Raw genomic sequence first — 12,330 nt, 5'->3', positions numbered from 1 at the left:
ATACGAATAAGAGGAAATTCATCGAAGGTTCAAAAGACTGACTATTTGGTTTGCAACTATTTTACGATACTTACTTCCTCTTGATTACCGTGATCTTTTCGTAATTTCAACGGTCGAAAGCGTAATTTTCGAATCATCATCTTTCTTTATTGTACATTCATAAAACATAGAAGAATTTTTACAGTATGGAAATAACCAGAAGCTGCAAAGATCAAAAATAAATCACCCGAAATTAATCGTAAACGATTGGTCTTACTCTACTGACTGTGTTCTTTTGTTCCTCTTTGTTTTCTGCTCTCTCTCTCTCTCTGTCTCTTTCTGCCTCTTTCTCTCCCCTTCCTTATATCACCTTTGATCCTTCCTGATTCGCCACGCTGTGTCACGCACTACGCTCGTTGCGTTATAACAACGACACGACAGTTCAACGGCTTTGAGCAGCTCTGCATCAACTTCACCAACGAGAAACTGCAACAATTCTTCAATCATCATATGTTCGTACTTGAACAAGAGGAGTACAAGAAAGAAGGCATCGAATGGGTGTTTATTGACTTCGGCATGGATTTGGCCGCTTGTATCGAACTGATAGAGAAGGTATTCCCGCACTTTTCTCAGAAAGATAAAAGTACAGCAGCAAAGCAAAGCAAAACAAACTGACAAACAGACGGAGAACACGAGAAATTGAAGAAACGGCCAACGGCCTGATCGATAGAAACGATCATCGATGTTTGTCGAGAGCTTTTGACCAAAAATATGATTAGAACCTGTTTGATTGGTCGTCGATATTCTGATGGTAGATCAGCTCGCATTTTGTTCACGCTTATCTATTCTTATCACAGTATTGGGTATTTCTTTTGTTGCCATTTTTTTTTCGCTGACACCGAAAACAAAGGTATTCGATACATCTACCTTGTTCTTCTTCGTTTCTCTATACCTTGCTTTCCCTTGTCTCTTTTATCTGTGTTTGTTCATCCCTGCAATGGCAACGGCAGTTGCAACACTGTCCGTTTTCAATTCGTTCCTCTCGATGCTCATTAAAACCATCTGCTGTGAACAATAAAATTAACAGAGTACGGTTCATGATCGTTATTTTTCCAAATTAAAGCGCATATACAGTTTCGGCAAATGCAATTTGCGAAATAAGTTTGACATAGATGCCAATGAGAAAATAAAGAAAAGGAAAGAAGAAAGAGAAAATACTTAAAAAAATGTAGACAATCTTTGTTTATTGGCGAAGAATCTCGTACATGGTACATTTATTATTTAAAAAGTGAAATTCGAACCGGGCTCCGATATACATAATTACAATAATACGTCATACGCCTTTCTCGAATGAAAACCTTGTCATCGATCGTTATAATTATCGCGTTCGATGTTTTATCATATTTTAATCGATCGATTTAAACATAGCCTTTAACCTTTAGAACTACGGTTTATCGATATACGATTGATAAACTTTTATGTCCTTGTGTCATTCATATACGTGAATTAATGTTACGTCATATTTTCGAACATTTAGCACCTCCCTGACTCTTCGTAGGTCTGCTTCGAATCTAACGACTCGTTTGATCCATCCGATTAAAAGAGCGAAGAACAAGCAATAACGGATAAAATCAAGATAAAACCAAATATTAATTGTTTCGAAGTAGACCAACGGGAAACGGGAGAATTTTTTCCTTATGAAAAAACATAACGTGTAACTTATGTCGTGCTTAAGCGATATCCCCGTTATGCGTCCTGTTCCTATAAAAAGATAAAGAAAGATTCGATAAGGAATCTCTCTCCATTGACAAGTCGCAAAGTATTTATTGCGTAAGCAGCATTAATGACAGCTGTCTTTTACCTCTGTTTTCTGTTCCGTTGCTTTTCCCCTCCTTGGTCTCGAGCAGTACAACAGCTTTGAGCAACTCTGTATCAACTTCACCAACGAAAAGCTTCAACAATTCTTCAATCACCATATGTTCATTCTGGAACAAGAAGAATACAAACGCGAAGGAATTGAGTGGACTTTCATTGACTTTGGCATGGATCTACAACAAACGATCGATCTGATCGAGAAGGTATTGTTGCATCGTCGCATGGAACGGGCGGGAACGAGAGGCGACAGCTTCAAACATTCGATAGCGAGTCGCTGCAAAAGAAAAGATAATTGCGAAGAGAATAGCTTACAACAAAACAGAAATATCATCAGCATGCGAGTGCGATCATACGCTATTATATTCTGCATTTTCCCATTACACTAACTTTTTTCATAGATTCGTGATGTCGTATATCTTTTGCATACATGTGCGTCAGGTGTTGATAGTCAAGCTGCTCGGATTCACGACGACAACGAAATCAAGGGAAATTCATTTCGGTTTGAAAATTTCTCCTAGTTTCCTCGTTTCATCGTTTCGTTTGCATGCTTATCGTAAAAATATCGCGAAGGACGTACAAAATATTAAATTCTTCTTGTAAAGATTCCGTAGAATACTTTAATAGCTATTACACGCTGTCTCTTGTATAAGAACAACTTAAGAAATTCGAATGAAATTTTATTTTGAGTTTAGTACGGTCTTGCGAGAATCAACCGAATACAAAGGTAGGAGAACTAGGACAAACAGCCAAACGATAACCGTCTTGTTTGATGCTTCTACGCTTTCCTTGTTTCTTGTTTTTTGTGGTACCAGCATGAGCATGCGTTTATTTGCGTTTGTGTACTTTTATCGATGAGTAAAAAGAAGATCGTTGTGCAGCAACGATGTGAAATCAACTCATCGACGACGAATGATTCGATGGGAAAATTCCTGCATGTCCGTTAATTTCCATCGTATTATTCTATTCGAACTTTAATCTACGTTACTCGTTACAGAAACTTGTTTGCCAAGTATCTGTAAGGGCGATTTTAGATTCAAAGAGGAAAGAAAAACGATGTACTTGCGAACATCGCCCACTGTCGAATAATTTTATTACTGAAATAATAATCGGGAGTAACGTTTACTTATCGCTAAATAAAGCAATTGATTGGTTTGTAGTGAAACTATAGTTTTTACAACGGAACAAAGTTAATTTTTAATTATCGTCAAAAATATCAGATTGGGAGTTTCTACGTGTACCTGTGCGTAGTGAAGTTAAGGATTAAAGTAATAGAATTAAAAATACGTAGCTATATAAAATATTACTATTAATTGTCATTTGTAATTTGTTAATTGTCTCATCGATGAGAGCAACTTTAAAGTTTCGGCTCGTTTAAACGAAGAAGAAAGCGTTACTCTCGAAAATTCTCGTGAGATAGTGTACAAGCTAACTCGAATGATCGCATTTGAATATAGCCTATGGGTATCCTCTCCATTCTTGAAGAAGAATCTATGTTCCCGAAAGCCACTGACAAGACCTTCGAGGAGAAATTGAACAACAATCACCTTGGCAAGAGTCCTAACTTCTTGAAGCCTAAACCGCCGAAACCAGGCCAGCAAGCAGCTCACTTTGCTATCGGCCATTATGCCGGAAATGTACGTTACTTCTCCATTTGTATCGAAAAGCTTTATTTATTTTTCTTTTCTTTTCAAACTAACGCACATTGAAAATCTCTCTATTCTTCTCTCTCTCACTCTCTCTCTCTCTTTCTCATCTAGAAAATTGTTGTTAAAACGTTTTACGATTAAACTACCAGAGAGGAATATGTATTTAGTTATTAAGTAATAGGATCGAACGCTATAGAAGCATTTGAACAACAGGTACCATACAACATCACGGGTTGGCTGGAAAAGAACAAGGACCCGTTGAACGACACTGTTGTGGATCAGTTCAAGAAATCCAGTAATAAACTGCTGATCGAGATCTTCGCTGACCATCCTGGACAGTCTGGTGATGCCGGTGGCGGCGGCGGTGCGAAAGGTGGACGTGGTAAGAAGGGCGGTGGTTTCTCGACGGTATCATCGTCCTATAGGGAACAATTGAACAACCTGATGACTACTCTGAGAGCTACCCAACCACACTTCGTCCGTTGTATCATCCCCAACGAAATGAAGCAGCCGGGTGTCATAGATTCTCATCTCGTCATGCATCAGTTGACTTGTAACGGTGTACTTGAAGGCATCCGTATTTGTCGTAAAGGATTCCCCAACAGAATGGTCTATCCTGACTTCAAGCTACGGTAAGAATGTGCATTCCTTTATTACACACGAACAATTTTTTCTCTTAATATTCTCTCACTTCAAGATCGACGATAGTCATAAAAACGTCGCTTCTTTTATTACATACGGGATAACAAATACGTCGAAACATCTCGAATCGGAAGGAGGAAATATATTTTTTTGCAAAAGAGCGTTCCTACTTTCGAAATATGTAAATACAATCAGGTAGAGATAGTAACGCGAGTTATACCAATGCGTAAAAGCATCGGTCGTGATAACGTCGCTAAACATTGATTACACCTTTTTAGCTTTTGTTTTATATTACGTATTTTGAGTTGGAGCTGAAATTTATTATGAAATTTATCGAGTAATCTTTTTAACAAAGATAAGACGAATGACATTGACCGAAACCAATGTAGATCGAGAATTAGAAACGTTCGAATATGAATGATATCATTATAAAATGATTCTTTTATGTTGTGATCGTACAGTTACATGATCTTAGCGCCGGCCGCGATGGCCTCTGAGTCGGATCCAAAGAAAGCCGCTCAGAAATGTTTTGATGAAATTGGCCTTGATCCGGAAAACTACAGGATTGGTCATACTAAGGCTAGTTGCAAATCCCCGAATAAATTGATCTTTTTCTTGGGTTTGATTCCCTTTTGTTATCCATCGTAGAATATCGTCGTATTGTCCGAACAAAATTTTAAAATTTTAAAACTTGTCCCCGTAGTGAGAGAAGGATACTGTCTCGAAACCTCTCGGATAACTTCTCCATAACGACAATATTTAACATTTTCGATTGGATTGTTCGATGCGACAAACGTCAAGTTATACGCATATCGTAGCATTTCACGATTCTTCGCGTTTCTTTGCGTAATTTTCCCGTAGCTGTGTACGTTATTATTTTCCATCGGTTCACTTTAATTCGAACTTAATTTTATTTTTTATCTGGAGTTAGGTGGTTGGTCAATTGCTTGGCATTTATTCTTTTTATTCGTTCAACTTTTATTTACGTTTCTATGGATAATCGAAGTTGACCGAGCGTTTTCAGGAGTATCCGACTCTTCGTTGAATGAACCCTGGTGTCGTGGTAAAAATGCGTGGTCCGTATTAAACACGTGTATCTTAGAGAGCCCCGTCCCCTTGGTATTAAATCTCTGCACGAACCACATATAGTTGAAGGTACCCTATACGTCTATTAGCGACCATGCCCATTATGTAAACTGCCCTACCCCCTAAGTAGTTAAAAACTTAAATATCATTGGCTGGTTACAAATACGGTCTTACCCTTAGTAGGTCTTACGTGACCCCTAGAAAATGTAAAACGTGGAAAGAAGTGGAACAAACGCGGAGCAAATCTCCGTTACGTTTACCGATTCGAATATGATCCGACGCAATACGTACGGACACAGATCGTTTAATCGTGAACGTTTTAGAGATCCTGTATACTAATAACGACCCATCACCTTTTTTTTCTTGGCTTGCGACCCCATTACCATTAGGTACAAGATTCTGGCACCACAAGCAGTCACGAAGTTGGGTGCTGACCCGAAGAAGGCTGCAGAGGCGATTTTGGAGGCATCCGGCCTCGACCCCGATCAATATCGTCTTGGACACACCAAGGCATGTTTCCTTTCGCGGTCACGGTCTGCTCGTTAAGCACGCTAATGTCAATTATATTCATTACGCATAACGAGCTTTTTTGTCTTCTTCCTCTTCTTCTTTTTAACGTGTAATTCCTCGAACTCGACCGGGTCTTTTTCGTCGTTGAAAACATCAACGCAGAAATTCAAATTTTTGAAATTTGTAGAGTTATTCTGCGTACGTATATAGAGGACGGTGAAGCGATACTTTTCAACTTAACGCTTCACCGCGCTATCTGTATCGATCGATCGAACGAAAGAATTATTTCGCAGGAATTACAGCTCTAGCATTAATAATAATCGATGTTGCCTAGCGTAAACGCAAATGCAAACGTGTTTAACCGAAGAGGACTTTAAAATATATGCGAAGGTTGCCTAAAAAATCGTAATTCCTTTGCAACGTTACGAATTTTTAAAACAGAAGTTGGAAAATTTGTATTGGTTTTGATTGGATTTCGATGGTGAATCATAGATATTCGATGAAACAGAGAGAAACGGAACGAACGTGTGATTCTTTCAACTTCTATTTTAAAAGCGTACGTGGCAAATCCGTAGAACCATGTACATATACGATCGATTATACTGTAATTAGAGTACAGATTACAGGACATATCCCGTACATCTTCCGAGTTCCAGTTTAGAAATATTTGGAGATACGTATAATACCTTATATGAGATCAACTGCAAGACAGATCTCACGTTATCCTAGACAATCCCGTTATTAGTACTCTAACAATTAGATTATCTACAAACGTTTAACCATGTGTGATCATTTTTATTTGTTGTGCCGTACCCCAACCATACCGCAACCATAAAACGAACCACCGCAGATACAAAATTCTGTGCGCCAATGCCATCAAAGAACCATGCGACCCTCAAAAGGCGACCCAGCTGATTTTGGACGCGATCAATCTGGAGCCCGAGCTATATCGCATGGGTCTCACCAAGGTATTAGACGCCTTTGGTCTGTTACTTCGATTATCATATCTGCAACATGGAACGCTTTTCCTTCACGACAGCCAACTTTTAATTCTTATGCTTTTCGACATTCTTGGGAACACACGCATATATATATAGCATATTTATGTAAATTCATGCGCTTTTTACGAACATGACTAGAGAAATTGAATCTATATAGCGATTTGTTTCATCCTTCGAACGTTATACAGGATGGGACGATAATCATACTACAAACGAGCAAGGAGTGATCCTACGTGAAAATATAAGTCAAAAATATATTGAAATATATTAGGACGTTTTTGAGAAGGTCGAGATCAAAAATTTGTCAAGGATACTTTAACTTGGTGAAATACCGACACGTATCATACACCGTATAAGTAAACAGCTCACAAGAGGTTATTATACACGTGAAACAATTTTATTCTACAAATGTAATTTATATCTCTATCGACTATTTATACTCTTGTTCAGTCCGGAAGTAGCAAAATTGAAGTATACTTGTCGAATTTTCAGAGTCGATTTTCTCGAAAACAAAGCCTCGATGAAAATGTTGCAATAAATTTTTTTCTTATTTTACACGTAGAATCGCCTCCTTCCCGATTCTGCTACGGTTACCGGACTACCCTGTATAATTAATTATAACATAGTTTCGCACAAACGTGTAAACGCGGTCTATCGACCAACGATATCGTGAGATAGTAGTATCGCAAATGAATTTACGAAGTGCAAGAAAAGTGTAAGGATGCAAAGTTCAATCATACAGCATCGGTAAACGATACTTCTTAATGCTCGTTATAACTGAGATACGATATTATTGCACCAAAGATGCGATTACACCTTCTTTCTTTTGACAGCTGCGAGGTAACTTTTCTTTCGCCTATTAATATTCCAGATCGATTAAGTAACTCTTTGCTTAATCCGCAATATGCCTGTGTTTATCGTCAGATAAGTGTTCCGCTTCTTTAAATTCTGCATTTAACTAACCGATGACTTTTACCTTTGGTTACTTTGATTACTTCGATTCGGAATATGTGAACGTATAATAAACGTTCAACGACGGAATTATTTAACGATGATGATTTTATCCAGGATTTTGGTATCTATGTCTCTGTAACGCTGAACATCGAATCATTGAACCTTTAACGGTCGACAATTTTTTTTCGCTTAGTTTTAGATCAGTAGTCGTATCATAACGTTACTAGTATCAGAGTTATATTTAGAATAAGAATCTTCATTGAAAGTACTATTCGCGTCTACTTACGTTATGTAGATCAAAGACTCGCTCGTCTTTATTGCTATTAATTTCATCGTCGTTGTCTTGATTTCTCCACGGTTTATAACTTGCATGGCACAAACGTAATATGCCTGTATCCGAGAAACACGACTGAAAGATTATGAATAAAAGATATACGTAATTCGGTGCTTTGTAAATTTCAAATTCTATACAGCGAAACGTCTCTATCGTATCGTGATTGTGAGGAAATTACACCATGCGAACATTTTCGCTTTGTCAATTTTATAGAAAAAGTTTGACACTGAAAGTAATGAAAGTGACCAAAGTATAATAATTACGGAAGAATGTCCAAGGAATTATTATTAATTGGAATATTTCTTTATTCGACTACTTACAAAAAAAAAACAACAGGTGTTCTTCCGTGCCGGAGTTCTGGGTCAGATGGAAGAACTTCGTGACGAGCGACTTAGCAAAATCGTATCTTGGATGCAAGCCTACATCAGAGGTTACTTGTCCAGAAAAGACTACAAGAAACTGCAAGATCAACGTTTGGCTTTGGTCGTCGTACAAAGGAACTTGAGGAAATACTTGCAAATTCGTACTTGGCCATGGTGGAAATTGTGGCAGAAAGTTAAGCCCCTTCTCAACGTTACTCGTATCGAGGACGAGCTTGCCGTAAGTGTTTCAACTAAATATCTCACTCTTCTCTTATTTTTTTCACTTTTAATCGAACATCTTTCGGAAGAATTTCCATACAGTTTCCTACGAACCTGTTCTCTCTCTCTCTTAAAATTGTTAATAAAATCAAACATTTTTCTTCTAGAATTTCAAATATACATAGTACAGTCTCTTTTATGAGAATCACTTACATACACATCGCTTATTTGCTGAAAAGGTGATATAACTCAAAATTTGTAGTCTTTGAGTTACTGATAGAGGAAGAAAAAAGTTGTCCCTTGTACTTCCTACTGATAGAGTTCTATAAGTGAATTTCAAAAATTCTCCATGAAACTATAACAGCGCAAAACATTCAAACTCGTTTTCCCTAAAATCATGATTTTTGAGTTATATCATTGTTCCAATAAATAAGTAAATGATATATGTAATATATTTAGCTGGATGTCAAAGGTCGGAAACTCCACCGTTAATCGGAATACCTAACATTGAAATATTTTTATCAAATTTAAACGCAGAGTCTGATGTAATTTGCATAAAGGATCAAACATTCTTGCAATACGTGGACTATGAAAACTTCGTTATAAAAGAATCAAAGTTAGCTCGTTCCATCTTTTTTTAGTATACTATAAATAGGTTTCCAACATGATTTGGCACGTGCTTTTCCGCCACGATTCAAATATTTCACTCTTCCCCTCTCTTTCTCGTATTTTTTAACGTGCGCGTACTTATTTACCCGTGATAATGTAAATAGAACAGGAATATTATTTCCCTCGCAAACTTAGGGCCTAAAAAATTCCAAACTCCCGATTTCATCACGAACGTCGTGTCACCGATTATTCACGCTATCTAATTTCATCTTAGAGATGAAATCGCCTTTCGGTATATTTAGTACAATTTTATTTTGGAAAGCTATCTTTGGAAACAAGATACTAAAGATAAAAGAGTGCGTCCGATACTTGAATACACGATGCAACATTTGAGGAAATAAAAAGTTAATTACTCGAAATACCGATATCGATAGTTAGAATCGTATAAACTATTTATAGAATAATAGTTAAAAAGAAAAGCGTGGAATTATGAAATTCTAATTATTATTCGATCCTCGAATTGGAGATTCCGATCGTGACATTAAGTCACGGTATAATACATATATTAATATCGACTACTTAGCGTAGGAAACTATTCGATAATTGACGATAACTCGTACATATTTCACAATGGACATTGATTTACCGATCGATTCCAAACCGAAGGTACAGAAATAGAAACGATCTTTTGTAACTAGACCAGTCTGGTCTGTCTGAGTAAGGTCGGTACTCGACGGTAATCTAGCGATTATTCGAGTTTTCCACCGAGTCAACGAAAATAAATTAGTCGAAATTGCATTCAATCGGAAATAGTATCACCCGCTATAAATGATATTACCACGGCATAAATCTAACCACGCGACGCGGGTAAAACGATCTTAGCACCGTTCACGGATCGCTGTTGGGTCGTTCCTAATTACGGGAGAAAGACAACGGCATAGGTTGATCCCGCGAGAATAACGAGGTCGGTATCGGTATTACACTCCCTGGAGCGTAAAAGGAGACTGGAGTTTGGTCGATCGAAGCTTACTGGAACGAGATTCTAATTTGGTCGATCCCCCTCCACTTGCTCGGTTTGTCATGGTAGCTCCTTCTGGTTGCACACGTATAAGTCCCTCCTTCGTCATCGAGATCGGTTATAAATATTTTTCTACGATGAGTATCGCTGGAGTGGGGACGGCGACGATGATTCTCCGCGAGGACTACGAAGGGGGATTTTGGGTAGAAAAGTTGAGCCCCTGGTAAACCGAAGACCAGTCAGATACTCGATCTCGCGCCGGCATCTTCGAAAAATTTTCTATTTCGACCTGGGCCCCTTCCTCGCCTTTTTTTTACGACGAATATACTATCACGAACACGATCGAAAGATTTCTTCTTTTCATTTTTATTATCGATATCGACATCGACATCGAACACGAAGATTAGCCGTCCCACGCTCGAGCCGTGTTTTCTCATTCGGTATTAACAATATAGTTTCGAACAAGATCGTGGAATCTCCTCCGATAGCGAGGCATCTCTTTTTAGATTCTTCGATCGATCGATCGATCGTTTATTAATTTTCACGTTATAACCGCGGGGCGGCCGTTTAGTTGCGATCGATTAGTGCGCTTATCGACGAACCGAGATCTGTGAATTCGAACAAGAAAGAGAAAGAGAGAATGGGTGATACGTTGGTCGAGGATTCGAATCCCGTAGTAAACGGAAAGAAATCCAACGGTGATGCGGAATCGCAATTGCAGGCGCTCGAGGAGAAAGCGAGAAAAGCTCAGGAAGCCTTCGAAAAGGAAGAGAAACTGCGCAAGGAACTCGAAGAGCAGAACACGAAACTTGTCTCCGAAAGGAATGCCTTGCAACGACAACTGGATGGTGAAAAAGGTTCCCTCTCGGAATATATGGAGAAATCTCTGAAATTGGCCGCTCAGAAAGCCGATATCGAGTCACAACTTCAGGTAAGCTTTCATTCATCGATAATTATATTATATATTATATATGACGGATGTTTCCCGATAGAAGGAAAAACAAGAATGCAATTTACATAAGATTATTCGGTAGAGTATAAATGTATAAAATGTATACGCTAGAGTTCTTTGATTTAACGATGTTAGATTTGATTAAGTAATTTTTATGAAATTAGAGGCTGTTAGGTAGCGTATCGAGAACTAAATAAATTTATCGATAGATTATCGATTGATACGGAGATATCAAAAATTTGCTGTCAATTATCTAATATAGATGCAGGCTCTTCTATGAAATGCCAATTATTCGCTTAAGTAACCGAAGCAAAGTAATTTTTACAAAAATTACAATTTGCAAAAAATTGTGTTACCGTTTTTGTAATCGCGTAGGAAAGGCCGAACGGTGGTTTCGTCTTGCACAGTTTATATATCAGAAAGTAGCTCAATTGGCACGATTCATCGATAACGAAACTCATTACGCGATGATGAATATACGCCCTCCACGAATCGAATTATGAATCAGACAAACGGTAATTATACCTCCTAGACGACCGATTAGATGTCGAAATAAAGAGGAATGGGGTTATTAATGTCTCCTTAACATTCCTAAAATCATCCGAGGTCGTACATTCGAGGTATTACGGCCGCAGTCGTAGGAAAAGTATTGGAAATGAAAATAATCGTAGTTAAGCGGCAGAGTGAAGCTTTAAATAGATATCCATGGGAATGTAGCGCGGCGAAAAAATACGAAAATTTATTTACAATGCAGAACTGCTAGTTTCGATCTGTTTATCTTTCGCATACCGCCCTTAAAATAAATTTCGGCAATTTGTTAGAACGTGTTAGACCGAATCGAACGGTCAAAGCTTTTCGTTCGTAGGTTATAGGTATTCCAGCAGCCTGGAATATCGTAATCAGACATTAAATATTTAAAGGATTAACGAAATAGAAATATGTTTACGATTATCTTCCCGTGATACGAAAGTATAGTGTCGTCCGTAAAAAATTTAGTAAAAATTCTGTTAATTTCACACGAGTAACCGAGTAAGATAATAATCTGATGACTCTTTTTATTTTTCGTTCAAACGTACTTAATAAGGCTTTATAAGCGACTGAACTCGTTTCTTGCAATGCGCGTAATCTTTTCGTCGAATGAAA

General features: G+C 37.9%; 1 protein-coding gene across 36 annotated transcripts in view; it reads left to right on the top strand.

The window, feature by feature from the left end:
* Positions 1-12,330, top strand: part of LOC117207745 (myosin heavy chain, muscle) — a 41,018-nt gene that overhangs the window by 17,850 nt on the left and 10,838 nt on the right. For 9 of the 36 annotated variants that reach the window (XM_033448234.1, XM_033448250.1, XM_033448240.1 and 6 more), the window contains exons 12-16: positions 3,309-3,488; positions 3,714-4,132; positions 5,618-5,738; positions 8,364-8,627; positions 10,957-11,166. In XM_033448234.1, coding sequence (XP_033304125.1) covers positions 3,309-3,488; positions 3,714-4,132; positions 5,618-5,738; positions 8,364-8,627; positions 10,957-11,166 — 1,194 coding nt within the window. Of the gene's footprint in view, positions 1-420; positions 592-1,886; positions 2,058-3,308; positions 3,489-3,713; positions 4,133-4,603; positions 4,722-5,617; positions 5,739-6,588; positions 6,707-8,363; positions 8,628-10,956; positions 11,167-12,330 lie in introns of all 36 variants that reach the window. The other 27 variants (XM_033448267.1, XM_033448266.1, XM_033448256.1 and 24 more) reach the window with 7 other exon arrangements.

This window comes from Bombus bifarius, unplaced genomic scaffold, assembly GCF_011952205.1.
Source record: "Bombus bifarius isolate JDL3187 unplaced genomic scaffold, Bbif_JDL3187 scf7180000008046, whole genome shotgun sequence".
Taxonomy (NCBI): domain Eukaryota; kingdom Metazoa; phylum Arthropoda; class Insecta; order Hymenoptera; family Apidae; genus Bombus; species Bombus bifarius.
Note: the sequence above shows the minus strand (reverse complement) of the source record. Positions and strands in the feature narration are given on the sequence as shown.